At 44.3% G+C, this 22,923-nt stretch overlaps 2 protein-coding genes across 2 annotated transcripts in view; one reads left to right on the top strand and one right to left on the bottom strand.

Annotated features, from left to right (window-relative positions):
* Positions 1-5,275: 5,275 nt before the first annotated feature.
* LOC125533649 (uncharacterized) lies at positions 5,276-8,455 on the top strand. The gene is made up of 3 exons (XM_048697025.2): positions 5,276-5,645; positions 5,750-5,982; positions 7,611-8,455. The coding sequence occupies exons 1-3, from the start codon at positions 5,345-5,347 to the stop codon at positions 8,217-8,219; spliced, it is 1,143 nt and encodes a 380-aa protein (XP_048552982.2). The 5' UTR covers positions 5,276-5,344; the 3' UTR covers positions 8,220-8,455.
* An 827-nt stretch (positions 8,456-9,282) lies between these two features.
* LOC147985899 (uncharacterized) overlaps positions 9,283-22,923 on the bottom strand; it is a 36,875-nt gene continuing 23,234 nt past the window's right edge. Inside the window, exons 2-4 of the mRNA XM_087541784.1 lie at positions 12,551-12,777; positions 10,076-10,132; positions 9,283-9,790 (exon numbers count right to left, since the gene is read on the bottom strand). Of these exons, the coding sequence (XP_087397910.1) occupies positions 9,283-9,790; positions 10,076-10,132; positions 12,551-12,777 (792 nt within the window). The remainder of the gene's footprint in view (positions 9,791-10,075; positions 10,133-12,550; positions 12,778-22,923) is intronic.

Here is a 22,923-nt window from a genome sequence, read left to right on the forward strand (position 1 = left end):
CGAGCAATTGACTTATTCGAAATAATACATACTAATGTATGCGGTCCGATGAGTGTTGAGGCTCGCAGCGGATATCATTATTTTCTGACCTTCACAAATGATTTGAGTAGATATGGGTATATCTACTTGATGAAACACAAGTCTGAAACATTTGAAAATTTCAAAGTATTTCAGAGTAAAGTGGAGAATCATCGTAACAAGAAAATAAAAGTTTCTACGATATGATCGCAGAAGTAAAATATTTGAGTTAACGAGTTTGGCCTTCAGTTAAAACAATGTGAAATAGTTTCACTACTCACGCCACCTGGAACACCACAGTGTAATGGTGTGTCCGAACGTCATAACCGTACTTTATTAGATATAGTGCGATCTATGATGTCTCTTACCGATCTACCACTATCGTTTTTGGGTTATGCATTAGAGACAGCTACATTCACGTTAAATAGGGCACCATCTAAATCCGTGGAGATGACACCGTATGAACTGTGGTTTGGCGAGAAACCTAAGCTGTCGTTTCTTAAAGTTTGGGACTGCGATGCTTATGTGAAAAAGTTTCAACATGATAAGCTCGAACCCAAATCGGAGAAGTAAATCTTCATAGGATACCCAAAAGAAACTGTCGGGTACACCTTCTATCACAGATTCGAAGGCAAGATATTTGTTGCTGAGAATGGATCCTTTCTAGAGAAGGAGTTTCTCTCGAAAGAAGTTAGTGGGAGGAAAGTAGAACTTGATGAGGTAACTGTACCTGCTCCCTTATTGGAACGTAGTTCATCATAGAAATCTGTTCCTGTGACTACTACACCAATTAGTGAGGAAGCTAATGATGATGATCATGTAACTTCAGGTCAAGTTACTACCGAACCTCGTAGGTAAACCAGAGTGAGCTCCGCACCAGAGTGATACGGTAATCCTGTTCTAGAGGTCATGTTACTTGACCATGACGAGCCTACGAACTATGAGGAAGCGATGATGAGCCCAGATTCCATGAAATGGCTTGAGGCCATGAAATCTGAAATGAGATCCATGTATGAGAACAAAGTATGGACTTTGATTGACTTGCCCATTGATCGGCGAGCCATTGAGATTAAATGGATCTTCAAGAGGAAGACGGACGCTGATAGTAGTGTTACTATCTACAAAGCTAGAATTGTCACAAAAAGGTTTTTGACAAGTTCAAGGTGTTGACTACGATGGGAGTTTCTCACTCGTATCTATGCTTAAGTCTGTCCGAATCATGTTAGCAATTGCCGCATTTTATGAAATCTGGCAAATGGATAAACAAAACTGCATTCCTTAATGGATTTATTAAAGAAGAGTTGTATATGATGCAACTAGAAGGTTTTGTCAATCCTAAAGGTACTAACAAAATATGCAACCTCCAGCGATCCATCTATGGACTGGTGCAAGCATCTCGGAGTTGGAATATATGCTTTGATAAGTTGATCAAAGCATATAGTTTTATACAGACTTGCGGTGAAACCTGTATTTACAAGAAAGTGAGTGGGAGTACTACAGCATTTCTGATAAGTATATGTGAATGACATATTATTGATCGGAGATAATGTAGAATTATTCTGCAAAGCATAAAGGAATGTTTGAAAGGATTTTTTTAAAGAAAGACCTCGGTGAAGCTGCTACATATTGAGCATCAAGATCTATAGAGATAGATCAAGACACTTGATAAGTTTTTCAATGAGTACATACCTTGACAAGATTTTGAAGTAGTTCAAAATGGAACAGTCAAAGAAGGAGTTCTTGCCTATGTTACAAGGTGTGAAGTTGAGTAAGACTCAAAACCCGACCACGACAGAAGATAGAGAGAGAATGAAAGTCATTCCCTATGCCTCAGCCATAGGTTCTATAAAGTATGCCATGTTGTGTACCAGACCTATTGTATACCCTGCCCTGAGTTTGGCAAGGGAGTACAATAGTGATCTAGGAGTAGATCACTGGACATAAATTATCCTTAGTGGAATAAGGATATGTTTCTCGATTATGGAGGTGACATAAGGTTCATTGTAAAGGGTTACGTCGATGCAAGTTTTGACACTGATCTAGATGACTCAAAGTCTCAATCTGGATACATATTGAAAGTGGTAGAAATTATCTAGAGTAGCTCCGTGCAGAGCATTGTTGACATAGAAATTTGCAAAATACATACGGATCTGAATGTGGCAGACCCGTTGACTAAACTTCCCTCACAAGCAAAACATGATCACACCTTAGTACTCTTTGGGTATTAATCACATAGCGATGTGAACTAGATTATTGACTCTAGTAAACCCTTTGGGTGTTGGTCACATGACGATGTGAACTATGGGTGTTAATCACATGGTAATGTGAACTATTGATGTTAAATCACATGGCGACGTGAACTAGATTATTGACTCTAGTGCAAGTGGGAGACTGAAGGAAATATGCCCTAGAGGCAATAATAAAGTTATTATTTGTTTCCTTATTTCATGATAAATGTTTATTATTCATGCTAGAATTGTATTAACCGGAAACATAATACATGTGTGACTACATAGACAAACAGAGTGTCAGTAGTATGCCTCTACTTGACTAGCTCGTTAATCAAAGATGGTTATGTTTCCTAACCATAGACATGAGTTGTCATTTGATTAACGGGGTCACATCATTAGAGAATGATGAGATTGACTTGACTCATTCCGTTAGCATATCACTTGATCGTTTAGTTTGTTGCTATTGCTTTCTTCATGACTTATACATGTTCCTATGACTATGAGATTATGCAACTCCCGTTTACCAGAGGAACACTTTGTGTGCTACCAAACGTCACAACGTAACTGGGTGATTATAAAGGTGCTCTACAGGTGTCTCCGAAGGTACTTGTTGGGTTGGCATATTTCGAGATTAGGATTTGTCACTCCGATTGTCAGAGAGGTATCTCTGGGCCCACTCGGTAATGCACATCACATAAGCCTTGCAAGCATTGCAAATAATGAGTTAGTTGCGGGATGATGTATTACGGAACAAGTAAAGCGACTTGCCGGTGACGAGATTGAACTAGGTATTGAGATACCGACGATCGAATATCAGGCAAGTAACATACCGATGACAAAGGGAACAACGTATGTTGTTATGCGGTCTGACCGATAAAAGATCTTCGAATATGTGGGAGCCAATATGAACATCCATGTTCCGCTATTGGTTATTGACCGGAGACATGTCCCGGTCATGTCTACATAGTTCTCGAACCCGTAGGGTCCGCACGCTTAACGTTTCGATGATAGTTATATTATGAGTTTATATGTTTTGATGTACTGAAGGTTGTTCGGAGTCCCGGATATGATCACGGACATGACGAGGAGTCTCTAAATGGTTGAGACATGAAGATTGATATATTGGAAGCCTATGATTGGATATTGGAAGTGTTCCGGGTGAAATTGGGATTTTACCGGAGTACCGGGAGGTTATCGGAACCCCCCGGAAGCTTAATGGGCCTACATGGGGCTTAGTGGAAATAGAGGGAAGCAAGGGGAGTGTGGGGTGCACCTCCCCAAGGCCCAAACCGAATTGGTTTAGGGCAAGGGGGGCCAGCCCCCTCTTTCCTTCTTCCCCTCTCTCTTTCCTTCTCCCGAATCCTATTCCAACTAGGAAAGGGGGGAAGTCCTACTCTCGGTGGGAGTAGGACTCCTCCTGGCGCGCCCTCTCCCTGGCCGGCCGCACCCCCCTTGCTCCTTTATATACGGGGGCAGGGGGGCACCCCATAGACAAAACAATTGATCGTTTGATCTTTTAGCCGTGTGCGGTGCCCCCTCCACCATAGTCCAACTCGATAATACTGTAGCGGTGCTTAGGCGAAGCCCTGCGTCGGTAGAACATCATCATCGTCACCACGCCGTCGTGCTGACGAAACTCTCCCTCAACACTCGGCTGGATCGGAGTTCGAGGGACGTCATCGGGCTGAACGTGTGCTGAACTCGGAGGTGCCGTACGTTCGGTACTTGATCGGTCGGATCGTGAGGACGTATGACTAAATCAACCGCGTTGTGCTAACGCTTCCGCTTTCGGTCTACGAGGGTACGTGGACAACACTCTCCCCTCTCGTTGCTATGCATCACCATGATCTTGCGTGTGCGTAGGAATTTTTTTGAGATTACTACGTTCCCCAACAAATACTTCTATTGGCTGGAAGCAAGTTGGACACACATGCTGAAGTTGTGACAGCAAGCTTCAGAGTTTGCAAAGAAGCTAGAGATTCAAGAAAAGCTAGGTGCACAGAAGCTTTTTGAAGTTCAGAAAATGAAGAAACTTGCAATGCTGTTCTGGTTGTTTCAATTGTTTTACCATTTGTCTGTGTAAAGTGTAATGATAGTGTTGGCTTAGTTAGTATGAGGCTGAATTAAGCAGTACTTTTGGCATTGTGGCAGGTTGAGAGATAATAAAAAGTAGTGAATGTAATGTGGAACTATTGCTGAATTTTGGCTATGTCCTGCTTCTTAATTTTCCTTTTCAAATTAGTAGTATTAGTTTTTTTGACGTATCAAATTAGCAGTATTTGGGATGTATGATGTTGCTCATTTTCTATGTGAATTGGCAGTATTCTTAGTGTTGTATTAGCTAACCGAAACTGTAGCATTTTTGATTGGGTTGGCATTGGTTGATTTTGCTCTGCCGGCTGCCGCCGCGTAGTCGAAGGAAAGAAGGGAGACAAGGCCAAAACAGGAGGAGCAGTTAACTAGACCCACCCCATCAAGCAGACGTGGCAGTCGTCCAACGCCCCGCAAGCAAAACCACCTGCAGAAACCACTATAATCAGCACAAGGGGGTGATTTGACTGGTATTAGAGACCTCAGGGGGTTGCTTAACTGGTTTTAGGTCTTAAGGGGTGAATTAGTCGGTTTGTGAGACCCCGGGGGATGATCTGGATTTCTTTAGAAAAAAAAACATCCAAAGTCGTCTTCACACTTTCACCATTGCAAACAATACTTTCACCAAATGAAAAGAAAATGTTCCCTAAAAAATGAAATACTTTTTTTTGAGACAAATGAAATACTTTTTGTGGAAGGGCAAAACGGAAAACCATTTCCCCCCGTTTTTTTAGGGCCTGCTCGGCCTTTGGTTCTCTCTTCACAGAGGAAAAAACCGGTAGGCCCCGGTGCTTTTCTTTTGGTCGTTGTTAAATTATAGCGCATGGGCCGAGAAAAGAAGCCCGACACATCCGATCTCTGGGCCTCAGGTATTGCTCCTTTTTTCCAACTTCGCAAAAACCCAACCCGATCGTCGTCTACGGTTCCTTCTTGCATACACCAAACCAGAGAGAGAGGTGGCGGCGGCGGCGAAGGCGCCTGCCATCTGGGCTACGAAGAGGGTTATGCATTCGTCGGGTGGCGAGATGGAGGCGGTGGAGAAGGCGATGCGTGACAAGCGGATGGAGGAGAGGGAGAAACGTGAGGCGGTGATGGAGGAGCGGATGGCAAAGAAGGAGAAGGAGGAGGAGGCGGAGAAGGCAAAGAAAGCGGCGATGATAAAGGCCGCGAAGGAATTTGTTGAAGCGACGGGGAGGAAGATCTTAGAGAAAAGGGGGGAACCCGAGGATCCCTTTGAACAGTTTCGTGGTTTCTGGACGAGGGTTTGGGGCGAAGACGGCTATTTTGGTAAATTCGAGGATGAGAGTGAGTAGCGTAACCTCTATGCCTACTCGCGCTTTGGTTTCATTTACAGTATTATTTTCCTCCCCATCCGTCCTTACTGACATTGTGACATGTCATTGATGCAGCTACTATCCCCCCCCCCCCCCCCCCCCCCCCCCCCATGCGTTTCACCTTCTCTGGCGATGGCTCAACCAAGAATACGCTGCAGTTCTTTTCAGTCAAAGTTGCAAAGATTGACGAGAGTTTACAGTGGCCGCTTGATGTGTATGGGTTCTTTTCCGTACGTGATGTGGTGGATCACAAACGCAACATGATCTTCTCCTGCGACAGGGATAACTGCCAGACCATCAGCCAAGAGGTTTGTCGCTATTGGTATCTGTCTGAAAATCATTATTCTTTAGGCTCTATGTCAGTAAGAATGTAACACATCGATCCTTAGCAATATAATGGTTATAAGTACTTACAGTTATACCAATTATAGATGCTTCTAAGAAAAATGCAACGATCCAGTGTGAAGGCTTTGTTGTTCATATAAGAATAAATATGCAAGTTTGTTGGTAATTTCTTGTTTGTGCGAAATTTCAATGCCAAATGTTTATGGCATCTCTTCACGAAGGAAAAAAGAGCTTCCAACATGAAAGCCTCCAAGCCAGCCAAACTTTATTTTTTTCTAAATTTATTCAATTCACCACCGCCACTACAAATTGTTTTGTATTTTCACTGACAACAATGTCTTGTTAGAACAATTAATAGTTTACTATCAATATTAATAATTTATTCTGAACTTATCAAATTGATTTTAAAAGTGTATGTAGAGAAAATGCTGCCCTTATGTAATGGTTCATGCAAGTGTTGGTTTTTTATCTTTGTACTTTTCAAGGAGCGTTTGGGAGGTGCATAATCATGTTTTTTTATCCATATAAATGGCTCTAGACTGGAATGCAACGGACAATCTCATAATTAGTTGAAATTAAAGCTCCTCAAGTTTTGATTGTGATCAGCTGGATGTTGTCCTTTTTAGGGCTTTATGGAACGCCTTGTGATGGGAATTAGGCCTACAACTGGGGTCATATTCCGTCACTTTGTGCTTATCATGAAGTGCATATGCAAGTGGTGAGTGCTGATAAGATTTGTTATCCTGCAGCACTCCCTCATCAATAGTAGAGCAGGCATTTTGTTAATGCACAAGTTTGAATTTGAGTATGATTCCGCGCATCAAATTAGTGCATGTTTTCAGGTATATAGAAGTCATATGGAAGAGCGCCTGTAACATTTAACCAACTCTTGATTATTCATTCCCTTGAGAACTCCACAACCCTAACTTGTGCTCCCAACTCCTGCACTACGTAGTCCATTGTCCGTCTGTCCCTCAGTTCTGTTTGGGAGTAGCGTTCTCTTTGTTGTCTCTTTATGTAAGTAGTGTCTTGTGTTCTCCTTTGAAATTTTGCTTGAAAGATCTTCTAGCGCAATATGCAAGGAATTAGCAAACAAATAATTTTGAACAATGACATGCTTAGTGTGGATATACGTGCAACTGAACAAATATACTATTATTTTTCTGCCGGTCACTTGAGCATTAAGCTAATATTTTTGTCCCGTCATTACTGTAATGTACCTCACATTCTTTATGCTATGCATTTTCAATTCAGTGCACGATTTTGTGAACTTTTTTTTCATTATGCTGCTCAATGTTTACTTTGGCATTTTGGACTTACTTTTTGTTTAGACTAGTTTGTTTAGTCTGAAGGGCTTCCAAGGTATAAAGTTGCTAACTGGCCAAACTGTGATTGTAGGCTCTTGCCTCTTACATATTTTGATCATTGTAACCTTCCTCACATTTATCTCTTTTGGATTTCTAACACATACATTGTCACCATAGTTATGTTCCACCTGTCTTTTTACCAACAGAGACCATAATAGTTTGGTTATGTTTCTTATTAATTACTGGTGAACTTTACATAATAATTAATTAATTGTGTGATGCAGGATCCCTATCTAACGCTGACAGGTCCAACCCGTGCTGTTGTGGTGACATCAGATCCTTCGTACTTTGAGATTGAGCTGAAAGTGAAGGGCACTGCTGAATCTGAGGATAAATATTTAAGCCGCCTAGTTATGACATACAGGACGGGTTTTCTGGATAGAAGTTTTACTAGTGGGCTTAGCACTCTGGAGATGGCATTCAAAGAGATCATCCAATCTGTGGAGGCCACAATCAGTGTAAAAGTCGTTGATGGATCATGGCCAGATGGTTTTCGTGGTGTATTTTGTGCGAGCATCGATGACATAGCTGGCTTGAAAGTCAAGTTGCTGGAATGTGGAGATGATAGATTGCCTCTTGATGCTGATGGCAACATCAAGCTTAGATGCAAGGTCGTTTCTGTTGGACTTGAGGGATTGCTGAGGATTTCTGTCATGGCACACTGTATTAATGGGGATCAGGTTGTGGAGAGTCATTGCAGAGAAGATGTTAAGAGTCATGAAGTAGTGTTTGAACCCAGGAGATCGGGTACAAGCTCCAATACTGAGCTTAAGATTGGCTCTTGCAGAATGGAAGTCACTGTGAGCTGGTCCCTTTTCTCTTATCAGCTGTAACTTACCTGGCAAGGTTATTGCTACTAGAGCCCATCTGCTTTAAGCAACAGCTGTCGCATTTTAAGTGCTATTTTGTGCTATACTAAACAAAGTATGTATTTCTTATTGTTGCCTGTATGGATAAAGTTAGATTTTCATAGGTGCTGTGTTGGCTTAATTCTAACAGTATCTATGTATGCTAGCAGAGTTCAACTTATCTTACAGAAACCCTGCCACATTTACTGCTACAATCATAACATCGGCGTATATACTATTCCCTCTGTCTCAAAATGTGAGACATTCACATTTTTTGACACTATTAAAAAACATCTTACATTTTGAGATAGAGTATTATTTATAAGGTTTCATCATTCTCCTATCCTTCATTATATGATTGCGGTATGTAGAGCCAAACAGAGATGAAAAGCTGGGAGTTCCCTTGCTTTTACTGTCTTTGGTCTTGATGCTTACAATTTGAATATCACTTTTGTTGAAAGGGATATTCTGGAATTGAACTGGGAGCTTAGACAATCTACAGCCGGAGCCCCATATCCTCCCCAAATATCTGGGCGGCCTGCTAGGTCATTACCCGGACAACAAATTGCCGCCAACCAGACTGTGCATAGCTATCAAACACACCTTAAGCGGCTGTTACATGCATACGGCACTCCAAAACATGATGTCCAAGTTTGCCTGATGACTTCAGGTTCACCGCGAGCATCTTCTCGCCGCTGCCCGTCCTGGTCTCCACCGTGGGGGTTTCTCTCTGCACAAATCCGATCATTCATTGGGAAAGAAACACATGATGATGTAGACAGAAATCAAACAGATAAAACAAGTCTGAATACGAGTTCAAACATAACTGCCAAAGAGCCGGCGTGCACATCCAAGTCTTAATATGAGTACAACATAGCTGACAAACAGAGCATACAGCCGGCGTGCACAGCCATCCCTGCGCACGGCCGAGCTGTCAGTCAAATTGTCCTAAACACACTTACATGTGGCCGGCATGCACAGCCACCAAATCCAATTCGACTTAAACAATAATACTAGGGTTAAGCCCAATAAGAGATACAGACCAAGCTCACCAGCTATCCGGGGGATACACTTGGTTCAGCGGTATGAAACCCGGTTCAAGAATAGGCATCCCATAGGCCGGGGTTCGCTGATGCATTTGCGGGATCAGATGAGCTTTCTCAGTCCTCTTCAGAACTGTGAATCCATTCATCATATCCAGGAAGCTGTTGATACGGTAGATTCTGTCATAATCCCTCATCTTTTCTCTGGTTCTTAGCAAGCCACCATTGAGGCCTGCTTCCAAGGCAACTTCACACATGACGCCCCAGCTGCCAATGCGCTTCCAGACTCTCCAGCTAGGCAGCCCTGCAATGTCCAGGGCGGCTGGATTCGCTCCATTTTGGATCCTCCTGACGAGCTCATCAAAAACATACTGGAACCGTAGTGCTTCGCAAATAAGCGTAATTGCTTTTTGAAGCACCAGCTTCAGATTTGAGCTTGTCATATCATTCGGGTGCCACGTCCAAATTGTGTGGAAGATAAACTCTAGAGTTGTGCGACCGCCCATGTCAACCCTGTATCATATAGTACTGGTAGCCTTAGTACACAAGAGATAAAAATCAATATAAAATGTTCAAACTAAATGAGTTGGGGATTTAATTTAGTTATGGATTTAAATAGGAAACCTGAGAATTTAAAACTATACAACACTGCAGTTGCCAAACTTTAAACTCTCCGGACAGAGTAGTATATGCATGATATCCAAAAGTATTCCTAAACGCTACTCGTATTTTCAACACACAAGTACTGAAACAGTGATGAATTCAACAAAACTTGTTGAAAATGGGGAGAAAACTTACTTGTCCTGATGCCCCCCATCAAACTCATAGTTTACAACATCACCCATCGGGAATGCCTATGTTCAATGATCTCTTTAATGGACACCTGCAACTTTTCAAATTAAACTTTGGGAATATTACTTTGCTGCCAAAGAAGGAGGGAGGGTCCGCCCTGAGCAATTCAGGCCGATCTGTTTGCTCAATGTGAGCTTTAAAATTTTCACGAAGGTTGGCACAAATCGTCTCACACAGATTGCGCACAGTGTGGTGCAGCCAACACAGACCGTTTTCATGCCAGGACGACATATCCTAGAGGGGGTGGTTGTCTTGCATGAGACCCTTCATGAAATCCACTCGAAGAAACTTGATGGTGTGATCTTTAAAGTGGATTTTGAAAAGGCCTATGATAAAGTCAAGTGGCCTTTTTTGCAACAAGCTTTGCGCATGAAAGGATTTGACAAAGCCTGGAGAAAACAGGTCGAATCCTTTGTGTAGGGAGGGAGCGTTGGTATTAAAGTTAATGACGATATTGGTCATTACTTTCAAACGCTTAAAGGATTAAGACAGGGTGATCCCATGTCACCGATTCTTTTTAATATTGTGGTTGATATGTTGACCGTGCTTGTTAACAGAGCGAAACAAGATGGTTTGGTAGGTGGGCTTATCCCACATCTAGTTGATGGTGGGGTATCTATCCTACAATACGCAGACAACACAATTATTTTCATGAAGCATGACCTCACGAAAGCAAGGAACATGAAGTTAGTTCTTTGCTTATTCGAACAATTGTCCGGCCTCAAGATTAATTTTAATAAGAGCGAATTGTTCTGCTTTGGACACGTCAAGGAGGAGCAAGAAAGATATAAACAGTTGTTCGGGTGTGAATTAGGTCCGCTTCCCTTTACGTATCTAGGGATACCAATTCATCATCGCAAACTTACTAATAAAGAATGTAAATATATTGAGGATCGGTTTGAGAAGAAATTAAGTTGCTGGAAAGACAAACTTTTATCGTACAGAGGAAGGCTAATTCTTATTAATTCGGTGCTAACGAGCATGCCAATGTTCCTCCTCTCTTTCTTTGAAGTACCAGTAGGAGTACGGAAAAGATTAGACTTCTACCGATCTAGATTCTTTTGGCAAATTGATGAGAATAAGGCCAAGTATAGGCTCGCCAAGTGGGAGATGATTTGTAGACCAAAGGACCAGGGTGGATTGGGTGTTGAGAATTTAGAAGTGAAAATAGGTGCTTATTGAGCAAATGGTTATACCGCCTTTCAGTGGAGACTGAGGGGGTGTGGTTGCAGTTACTTCGAAACAAGTACTTATACGCTAAGCCTTTGGCTCAGGTAACGGCACAACCATCGGACTCACCTTTTTGGAAAGGACTTATGAAGAAAAAGGTTGCTTTCTTTAACAGAGTGACATTTAAAATGGGGAATGGGCAACGAACTCGATTCTGGGAGGATACCTGGTTAGGGGGCACTCCATTAGCATTACAGTATCCAGTTTTATATCACATTGCACAACGGAAAGAAGTTTCTGTTGTGTCTGTGTTGCAGTCCATTCCACTTAATATTCAATTTCGACGGGCACTTGTGGGTCCACGCTAGGATACATGGTTGCATCTTGTGCGTAGGTTAATGAAGATTAATTTTTCGGATGCCAATGACACGATAAGTTGGAAGTTAACGGGGTCAGGTATTTTCACGGTTAAATCAATGTATATGGATTTAATCAATACTGGAGACATCCCATGGTCGGGCCATATCTGGAAAATTAAGGTGCCGTTGAAAATAAAAGTGTTTATGTGGTTTGTTCACAAAGGTGTAATCTTAACCAAAGATAATCTAGCCAAACGCAATTGGGAAGGGAGTCAACGATGTTGCTTTTGTGACCAAAATGAAACAATTGAACATCTACTTATTAAATGTCCGATTGCTAGATTACTTTGGAGAACTATTCATGTTGCTTTTAACATCACTCCGCCAACTTTAATATCACAGTTTTTTCATGACTGGCAGAATGGGGTGGCACCTCAGACAGCTGCACAAATCAGAGTTGGAGCATGTGAGTTGCTTTGGGTGATATGGAATTGTCGGAATGATGTAGCCTTTAACAGACAGAACATTACTAATTTTTTGCAGGTCATCTTCAGAGCGTCTACATGGATCCGTACGTGGTCCTTACTTAGCCATACGGACCACGGGGCGCACATGGCTATTGGGTGCAATCGATGGAAAGCGGTTACACGGGATACGTACAACCGATATGGATGGCGGTCCAGTAATAGGCTAGGTGTGTAGACATCTTGATCTATTATAGCCGGTTGTGACTTTTTTTATTTTTGACCGTGTGTGGCATTTGTTTCTTCATGACTTTTTGAAACCACTTGAGAAGACTTTTGAATCTCTTTTCTTAATAAAATGACTGTGTGTATCGAATAATGCAGAGGCCGAGGGTTAACCTCCTTTTCTAAAAAAAATCAGGAATAGCGGCCACCCCAGAGTAGGAGTAAAACGGAACCAAGCCGGCCACTCGCCGTCCAGCTGCCTTCTAAATCCCAGTAGATAGAGGTCAAAGTCCCTTATCAGGAATTCCACTCTCGCATAATCATTGGTGCTTGAAAAGAAGACGACACGAAAGTAGCTATGACCCTCAGTAGGATGGTTGGCTGCATTTGGGTATGGGGTGATTGGCTTTCCGTAATACTCCCTTCGTTTCTAAATATTTGTCTTTTTAGCGATTTCAACAAATGACCACATATGGATGTATATAGACATATTTTAGAGTGCAGATTCACTCATTCTCCTCCGTATGTAGTCACTTGTTAAAATCTCTAGAAAAACAAATATTTAGAAATGAAGGAAATAGGTTGCAGGGCAGATCTTTGTTAACCGGCGGATGATTATCTGCATGAAATTCTCATAGTGCTGGGCCAGCTCGTCTTCTTCTTGTGACGCCCCCGATTTAATCGTACACTAATCATACACGCAAACATATACGATCAAGATCAGGGACTCACGGGAAGATATCACAACACAACTCTACAAATAAAATAAGTCATATAAGCATCATATTACAAGCCAGGGGCCTCGAGGGCTCGAATACAAGAGCTCGATCATAGACGAGTCAGCGGAAGCAACAATATCTGAGTACAGACATAAGTTAAACAAGTTTGCCTTAAGAAGGCTAGCACAAACTGGGATACAGATCGAAAGAGGCGCAGGCCTTCTGCCTGGGATCCTCCTAAACTACTCCTGGTCGTCGTCAGCGGGCTGCACGTAGTAGTAGGCACCTCCCGAGTAGTAGTAGTCGTCGGCGACGGTGGCGTCTGGCTCCTGGGCTCCAACGTCTGGTTGCAGCAATCGGATATAGGGAAGGGGAAAAGGGGGAGGAAAGCAACCGTGAGTACTCATCCAAAGTACTCGCAAGCAAGGAGCTACACTACATATGTATGCATTGGTATCAAATGGAATAAGGGTATCATATGTGGACTGAACTGCAGAATGCCGGAATAAGAGGGGGATAACTAGTCCTTTCGAAGACTACGCTTCTGGTAACCTCCATCTTGCAGCAGGAGAAGAGAGTAGATGGTAAGTTCACCAAGTAGCATCGCATAGCATAATCCTAACCGATGATCCTTCCCTCGTCGCCCTGTGAGAAAGCGATCACCGGTTGTATCTGGCACTTGGAAGGGTGTGTTTTATTAAGTATCCGGTTCTAGTTGTCATAAGGTCAAGGTACAACTCCAAGTCGTCCTGTTACCGAAGATCATGGCTATTCGAATAGATTAACTTCCCTGCAGGGGTGCACCACATAACCCAACACGCTCGATCCCATTTGACCGGACACACTTTCCTGGGTCATACCCGGCCTCGGAAAATCAACACGTCGCAGCCCCACCTAGACCAACAGAGAGGTCAGCACGCCGGTCTAAACGTAAGCGCCCAGGGGTCTGGGCCCATCGCCCTTAGCACACCTGCACGTTGCGTGGGCGGCCGGAAGCAGACCTAGCCTAACAGGCGTTCCAGTCCAATCCGGCCCGCGCCGCTCAGTTGCTGACATCACGAAGGCTTCGGCTGATACCACGACGTCGAGTGCCCATAACTGTCCCCGCGTAGATGGTTAGCGCGTATAGGCCAGTAGCCAGACTCAGATCAAATATCAAGATCTCGTTAAATGTGTTATTTTGAAATAACCGCGAACGCCGACCAGGGCCAGGCCCACCTCTCTCCTAGGTGGCCTCAACCTGCCCTGTCGCTTCGCCACAAAGATCCACTCAGAGGGCCGTCGGGATAAACATCCTTTCGGACCCAATCCGTGGATCACTCGCGGGTACTCCTACGAGCCGACCCGTCTTTAGTTATCATCAATATCATATATTATGTATATAGTATATACCCGTGATCACCTCCCGAGTGATCACGGCCCGATAGTATAGCATGGCAGACGGACTAGGATGTAGGTGTTGGAAATATCCCCTAGAGGCAATAATAAAAGCATTATTATTATATTTCCTTGTTCATGATAATTGTCTTTATTCATGCTATAATTGTGTTATCCGAAAATCGTAATACATGTGTGAATAATAGACACCAACATGTCCCTAGTAAGCCTCTAGTTGACTAGCTCGTTGATCAACAGATAGTCATGGTTTCCTGACTATGGACATTAGATGTCATTGATAACGAGATCACATCATTAGGAGAATGATGTGATGGACAAGACCCAATCCTAAACATAGCATAAGATCGTATAGTTCGTTTGCTAGAGTTTTTCCAATGTCAAGTATCTTTTCCTTAGACCATGAGATCGTGTAACTCCCGGATACCGTAGGAGTGCTTTGGGTGTACCAAACGTCACAACGTAACTGGGTGACTATAAAGGTATACTACGGGTATCTCCGAAAGTGTCTGTTGGGTTGACACGGATCAAGACTGGGATTTGTCACTCCGTATGACGGAGAGGTATCACTGGGCCCACTCGGTAATGCATCATCATAATGAGCTCAAAGTGACCAAGTGTCTGGTCACGGGATCATGCATTACGGTACGAGTAAAGTGACTTGCCGGTAACGAGATTGAACGAGGTATTGGGATACCGACGATCGGATCTCGGGCAAGTAACATACCGATTGACGAAGGGAATTGTATGCGGGATTGATTGAATCCTCGACATCGTGGTTCATCCGATGAGATCATCGAGGAGTATGTGGGAGCCAAAATGGGTATCCAGATCCCGCTGTTGGTTATTGGCCGGAGAGTCGTCTCGGTCATGTCTACATGTCTCCCGAACCCGTAGGGTCTACACACTTAAGGTTCGGTGACGCTAGGGTTGTAGGGATATGTATATGCAGTAACCCGAATGTTGTTCGGAGTCCCGGATGAGATCCCGGACGTCACGAGGAGTTCCGAAATGGTCCGGAGGTAAAGAATTATATATAGGAAGTTTCGGGGTCACCGGTATTGTACCGGGACCACCGGAAGGGTCCCGGGGATCCACCGGGTGGGGCCACCTGCCCCGGGGGCCACATGGGCTGTAGGGGGTGCGCCTTGACCTATATGGGCCAAGGGCACCAGCCCCAAGAGGCCCATGCGCCTAGAGATAGAAAAAGGGGAAGAGTCCTAAAAGGGGAAGGCACCCCTAGGTGCCTTGGGGAGGAGGGAGTCCTCCCTTGGCCGCCGCCCCCCTAGGAGATTGGATCTCCTAGGGCCGGCGCCCCCCCTAGGCTCCCTATATATAGTGGGGAAAGGAGGGCCTCTCAACCCACACCTTTGGTGCCTCCCTCTCCCTCTCCAACACATCCTCCTCCTCCATAGTGCTTGGCGAAGCCCTGCCGGAGTACTGCAACTCCACCACCACCACGTCGTCGTGCTGCTGCTGGAGCCATCTTCCTCAACCTCTCCTTCCCCCTTGCTGGATCAAGAAGAAGGAGACGTTACGCTGACCGTACGTGTGTTGAACGCGGAGGTGCCGTCCGTTCGGCGCTAGGATCTCCGGTGATTTGGATCATGTCGAGTACGCCTTCCTCATCCCCGTTCTTTGAACGCTTCCGCGCGTGATCTACAAAGGTATGTAGATGCAATCCGATCACTCGTTGCTAGATGAACTCCTAGATGGATCTTGGTGAAATCGTAGGAAAATTTTTGTTTTCTGCAATGTTCCCCAACAGTGGCATCATGAGCTAGGTCTATGCGTAGTTCTCTTGCACGAGTAGAACACAATTTGTTGTGGGCGTTGATGTTGTCAACTTTGTTGCCGCTACTAGTCTTATCTTGCTTCAACGGTATTGTGGGATGAAGCGGCCCGGACCAACCTTACACGTACGCTTATGTGAGACCGGTTCCACCGACTAACATGCACAAGTTGCATAAGGTGGCTGGCGGGTGTTTGTCTCTCCCACTTTAGTTGGAGCGGATTCGATGAAAAGGGTCCTTATGAAGGGTGAATAGAAGTTGACAAATCACGTTGTGGCTTTCACGTAGGTAAGAAAACGTTCTTGCTAGAACCCTATTTCAGCCACGTAAAACTTGCAACAACAATTAGAGGACGTCTAACTTGTTTTTGCAGCAAGTGTTCTGTGATGTGATATGGCCAAAGTTGTGATGAATGATGAATGATATATATGTGATGTATGAGATGTTCATGCTATTGTAATAGGAATCACGACTTGCATGTCGATGAGTATGACAACCGGCAGGAGCCATAGGAGTTGTCTTTATTTTTTGTATGACCTGCGTGTCATTGAGAAACGCCATGTAAATTACTTTACTTTATTGCTAAACGCGTTAGCCATAGTAGTAGAAGTAATAGTTGGCGAGCAACTTCATGGAGACACGATGATGGGGATCATGATGATGGAGATCATGGTGTCATGCCGGTGACAAGATGATCATGGAGCCCCAAGATGGAGATCAAAGGAGCTATGTGATATTGGCCATATCATGTCACTATTATTATTTGATTGCATGTGATGTTTATCATGTTTTTGCATCTTGTTTGCTTAGAACGACAGTAGTAAATAAGATGATCCCTCATAATAATTTCAAGAAAGTGTTCCCCCTAACTGTGCACCGTTGCGACAGTTCGTTGTTTCGAAGCACCACGTGATGATCGGGTGTGATAGATTCCAACGTTCACATACAACGGGTGTAAGACAGATTTACACATGCAAACACTTAGGTTGACTTGACGAGCCTAGCATGTACAGACATGGCCTCAGAACACAGAAGACCGAAAGGTCGAGCATGAGTCGTATAGAAGATACGATCAACATGAAGATGTTCACCGATGTTGACTAGTCTGTCTCACGTGATGATCGGACACAGCCTAGTTAACTCGAATCATGTTATACTTAGATTACAGGAGGGATGTCTATCTAAGTGGGAGTTCATTGAATAATTTGATTAGATGAACTTAATTATCATGAACTTAGTCTAAAATTTTACAATATGTCTTGTAGATCAAATGGCCAACGTAGTCCTCAACTTCAACGCGTTCCTAGAGAAAACCAAGATGAAAGACGATGGCAGCAACTACACGGACTGGGTCCGGAACCTGAGGATCATCCTCATAGCTGCCAAGAAAGATTATGTCCTACAAGCACCGCTGGGTGACGCACCTGTTCTCCCTACAGAACAAGACGTTATGAACGCTTGGCAGGCACGTACCGATGACTACTCCCTCGTTCAGTGCGGCATGCTTTACAGCTTAGAGCCAGGGCTCCAAAAGCGTTTTGAGAGACACGAAGCATATGAGATGTTCGAAGAGCTGAAAATGGTTTTCCAAGCTCATGCCCGGGTCGAGAGATATCAAGTCTCCGACAAGTTCTTCAGCTGTAAGATGGAGGAAAACAGTTCTGTCAGTGAGCACATACTCACTATGTCTGGGTTGCATAACCGCTTGACTCAGCTGGGAGTTAATCTCCCGGATGACGCGGTCATTGACAGAATCCTTCAGTCGCTTCCACCGAGCTACAAGAGCTTTGTGATGAACTTCAATATGCAGGGGATGGAAAAGACCATTCCTGAAGTATTTGCAATGCTGAAATCAGCAGAGGTAGAAGTCAAAAAGGAACATCAAGTGTTGATGGTGAATAAAACCACTAAGTTCAAGAAAGGCAAGGGTAAGAAAACCTTCAAGAAAGACGACAAGGGAGTTGCCGCGCCCGGCAAGCAAGCTGCCGGGAAGAAGCCAAAGAATGGACCCAAGCCCGAGACTGAGTGCTTTTATTGCAAGGAAAGTGGTCACTGGAAGCGGAACTGCCCCAAATACTTAGCAGACAAGAAGGCCGGCAAAACGAAAGGTATATGTGATATACATGTAATTGATGTGTACCTTACCAGTACTCGTAGTAGCTCCTGGGTATTTGATACCGGTGCAGTTGCTCACATTTGTAACTCAAAGCAGGAGCTGCGAAATAAGCGGAGACTGGCGAAGGACGAGGTGACGATGCGCGTCGGGAATGGTTCCAAGGTCGATGTGATCGCCGTTGGCATGCTACCTCTACATTTACCTACGGGATTAGTTTTGAACCTCAATAATTGTTATTTAGTGCCAAGTTTGAGCATGAACATTGTATCAGGATCTCGTTTAATTCGAGATGGCTACTCATTTAAATCCGAGAATAATGGTTGTTCTATTTATATGAGAGATATGTTTTATGGTCATGCTCCGATGGTGAATGGTTTATTCTTAATGAATCTCGAGCGTAATGCTACACATGTTCATAGTGTGAGTACCAAAAGATGTAAGATTGATAATGATAGTCCCACATACTTGTGGCACTGCCGCCTTGGTCACATAGGTGTCAAACGCATGAAGAAGCTCCATGCTGATGGACTTTTAGAGTCTCTTAATTACGAATCATTTGACACGTGCGAACCATGCCTCATGGGTAAAATGACCAAGACTCCGTTCTCAGGAACAATGGAGCGAGCAACCAACTTATTGGAAATCATACATACTGATGTGTGCGGTCCAATGAGTGTTGAGGCTCGCGGTGGCTATCGTTATGTTCTCACCCTCACTGATGACTTGAGTAGATATGGGTATGTCTACTTAATGAAACACAAGTCTGAGACCTTTGAAAAGTTCAAGGAATTTCAGAGTGAGGTTGAGAATCAACGTGACAGGAAAATCAAGTTCCTGCGATCAGATCGTGGAGGAGAATACTTGAGTCATGAGTTTGGCACACACTTAAGAAAATGTGGAATAGTTTCACAGCTCACGCCGCCTGGAACACCTCAGCGTAATGGTGTGTCCGAACGTCGTAATCGCACTCTATTAGATATGGTGCGATCTATGATGTCTCTTACCGATTTACCGCTATCTTTTTGGGGCTATGCTCTAGAGACTGCCGCATTCACTTTAAATAGGGCTCCGTCGAAATCCGTTGAGACGACACCGTATGAATTATGGTTTGGGAAGAAACCTAAGCTGTCGTTTCTAAAAGTTTGGGGATGCGATGCTTATGTCAAGAAACTTCAACCTGAAAAGCTCGAACCCAAGTCGGAAAAATGCGTCTTCATAGGATACCCTAAAGAAACTATTGGGTATACCTTCTACCTCAGATCCGAAGGCAAGATCTTTGTTGCCAAGAATGGATCCTTTCTAGAGAAGGAGTTTCTCTCGAAAGAAGTGAGTGGGAGGAAAGTAGAACTTGATGAAGTATTACCTCTTGAACCGGAAAATGGCGCAACTCAAGAAAATGTTCCTGAGGTGCCTGCACCGACTAGAGAGGAAGTTAATGATGATGATCAAGATACTTCTGATCAAGCTCCTACTGAAATTCGAAGGTCCACAAGGACACGTTCCGCACCAGATTGGTACGGCAACCCTGTCTTGGAAATCATGTTGTTAGACAACGGTGAACCTTCGAACTATGAAGAAGCGATGGCGGGCCCGGATTCCGACAAATGGCTGGAAGCCATGAAATCCGAGATAGGATCCATGTATGAAAACGAAGTATGGACTTTGACTGACTTGCCCGTAGAGCGGCGAGCCATAAAAAATAAATGGATCTTTAAGAAGAAGACAGACGCAGATGGTAATGTGACCATCTATAAAGCTCGGCTTGTCGCTAAGGGTTATCGACAAGTTCAAGGGGTTGACTACGATGAGACTTTCTCACCGGTAGCGAAGCTAAAGTCCGTCTGAATCATGTTAGCAATTGCCGCATTCTATGATTATGAAATATGGCAAATGGATGTCAAAACGGCATTCCTTAATGGTTTCCTTAAGGAAGAATTGTATATGATGCAGCCAGAAGGTTTTGTCGATCCTAAGTATGCTGACAAGGTGTGCAAGCTCCAACGCTCGATTTATGGGCTGGTGCAAGCATCTCGGAGTTGGAACATTCGCTTTGATGAGATGATCAAAGCGTTTGGGTTTACACAGACTTATGGAGAAGCCTGCGTTTACAAGAAAGTGAGTGGGAGCTCTGTAGCATTTCTCATATTGTATGTAGATGACAAACTTTTGATGGGAAATGATATAGAACTTTTGGACAGCATTAAGGCCTACTTGAATAAGAGTTTTTCAATGAAGGACCTTGGAGAAGCTGCTTATATATTAGGCATCAAGATCTATAGAGACAGATCAAGACGCCTCATAGGTCTTTCACAAAGCACATACCTTGATAAGATATTGAAGAAATTCAATATGGATCAGTCTAAGAAGGGGTTCTTGCCTGTGTTGCAAGGTGTGAAATTGAGCTCAGCTCAATGTCCGACCACGGCAGAAGATGTAGAAGAGATGAGTGTCATCCCCTATGCCTCAGCCATAGGTTCTATTATGTATGCCATGCTGTGTACCAGACCTGATGTAAACCTTGCCGTAAGTTTGATAGGAAGGTACCAAAGTAATCCCGGCAAGGAACACTGGACAGCGGTCAAGAATATCCTGAAGTACCTGAAAAGGACTAAGGAAATGTTTCTCGTTTATGGAGGTGACGAAGAGCTCGTCGTAAAGGGTTACGTCGACGCTAGCTTCGACACAGATCTGGATAACTCTAAGTCACAAACCGGATACGTATATATTTTGAATGGTGGGGCAGTAAGCTGGTGCAGTTGCAAGCAGAGCGTCGTGGCGGGATCTACATGTGAAGCGGAGTACATGGCAGCCTCGGAGGTAGCGCATGAAGCAATTTGGGTGAAGGAGTTCATCACCGACCTAGGAGTCATACCCAATGCGTCGGGGCCGATCAAGCTCTTCTGTGACAACACTGGAGCTATTGCTCTTGCCAAGGAGCCCAGGTTTCACAAGAAGGCAAGGCACATCAAGCGTCGCTTCAACTCCATTCGTGAAAATGTTCAAGATGGAGACATAGATATTTGTAAAGTACATACGGACCTGAATGTAGCAGATCCGTTGACTAAACCTCTCCCTAGAGCAAAACAGGATCAACACCAGAATTCCATGGGTGTTCGATTCATCACAATGTAACTAGATTATTGACTCTAGTGCAAGTGGGAGACTGTTGGAAATATGCCCTAGAGGCAATAATAAAAGCATTATTATTATATTTCCTTGTTCATGATAATTGTCTTTATTCATGCTATAATTGTGTTATCCGGAAATCGTAATACATGTGTGAATAATAGACACCAACATGTCCCTAGTAAGCCTCTAGTTGACTAGCTCGTTGATCAACAGATAGTCATGGTTTCCTGACTATGGACATTAGATGTCATTGATAACGAGATCACATCATTAGGAGAATGATGTGATGGACAAGACCAATCCTAAACATAGCATAAGATCGTATAGTTCGTTTGCTAGAGTTTTTCCAATGTCAAGTATCTTTTCCTTAGACCATGAGATCGTGTAACTCCCGGATACCGTAGGAGTGCTTTGGGTGTACCAAACGTCACAACGTAACTGGGTGACTATAAAGGTATACTACGGGTATCTCCGAAAGTGTCTGTTGGGTTGACACGGATCAAGACTGGGATTTGTCACTCCGTATGACGGAGAGGTATCACTGGGCCCACTCGGTAATGCATCATCATAATGAGCTCAAAGTGACCAAGTGTCTGGTCACGGGATCATGCATTACGGTACGAGTAAAGTGACTTGCCGGTAACGAGATTGAACGAGGTATTGGGATACCGATGATCGGATCTCGGGCAAGTAACATACCGATTGACGAAGGGAATTGTATGCGGGATTGACTGAATCCTCGACATCGTGGTTCATCCGATGAGATCATCGAGGAGCATGTGGGAGCCAACATGGGTATCCAGATCCCGCTGTTGGTTATTGGCCGGAGAGTCGTCTCGGTCATGTCTACATGTCTCCCGAACCCGTAGGGTCTACACACTTAAGGTTCGGTGACGCTAGGGTTGTAGGGATATGTATATGCAGTAACCCGAATGTTGTTCGGAGTCCCGGACGTCAGGAGGAGTTCTGGAATGGTCCGGAGGTAAAGAATTATATATAGGAAGTGCTATTTCGGCCATCGGGACAAGTTTCGGGGTCACCGGTATTGTACCGGGACCACCGGAAGGGTCCCGGGGGTCCACCGAGTGGGGCCACCTGCCCCGGGGGCCACATGGGCTGTAGGGGGTGCGCCTTGGCCTATATGGGCCAAGGGCACCAGCCCCAAGAGGCCCATGCGCCTAGAGATAGAAAAAAGGGGAAGAGTCCTAAAAGGGAAAGGCACCCCTAGGTGCCTTGGGGAGGAGGGAGTCCTCCCTTGGCCGCCGCCCCCCTAGGAGATTGGATCTCCTAGGGCCGGCGCCCCCCCTAGGCTCCCTATATATAGTGGGGAAAGGATGGCCTCTCAACCCACGCCTTTGGTGCCTCCCTCTCCCTCTCCAACACATCCTCCTCCTCCATAGTGCTTGGCGAAGCCCTGTCGGAGT

The sequence above is a fragment of the Triticum urartu genome, chromosome 2A, assembly GCF_056163025.1.
Source record: "Triticum urartu cultivar PI428250 chromosome 2A, HENAU_Tu73, whole genome shotgun sequence".
Lineage (NCBI taxonomy): Eukaryota > Viridiplantae > Streptophyta > Magnoliopsida > Poales > Poaceae > Triticum > Triticum urartu.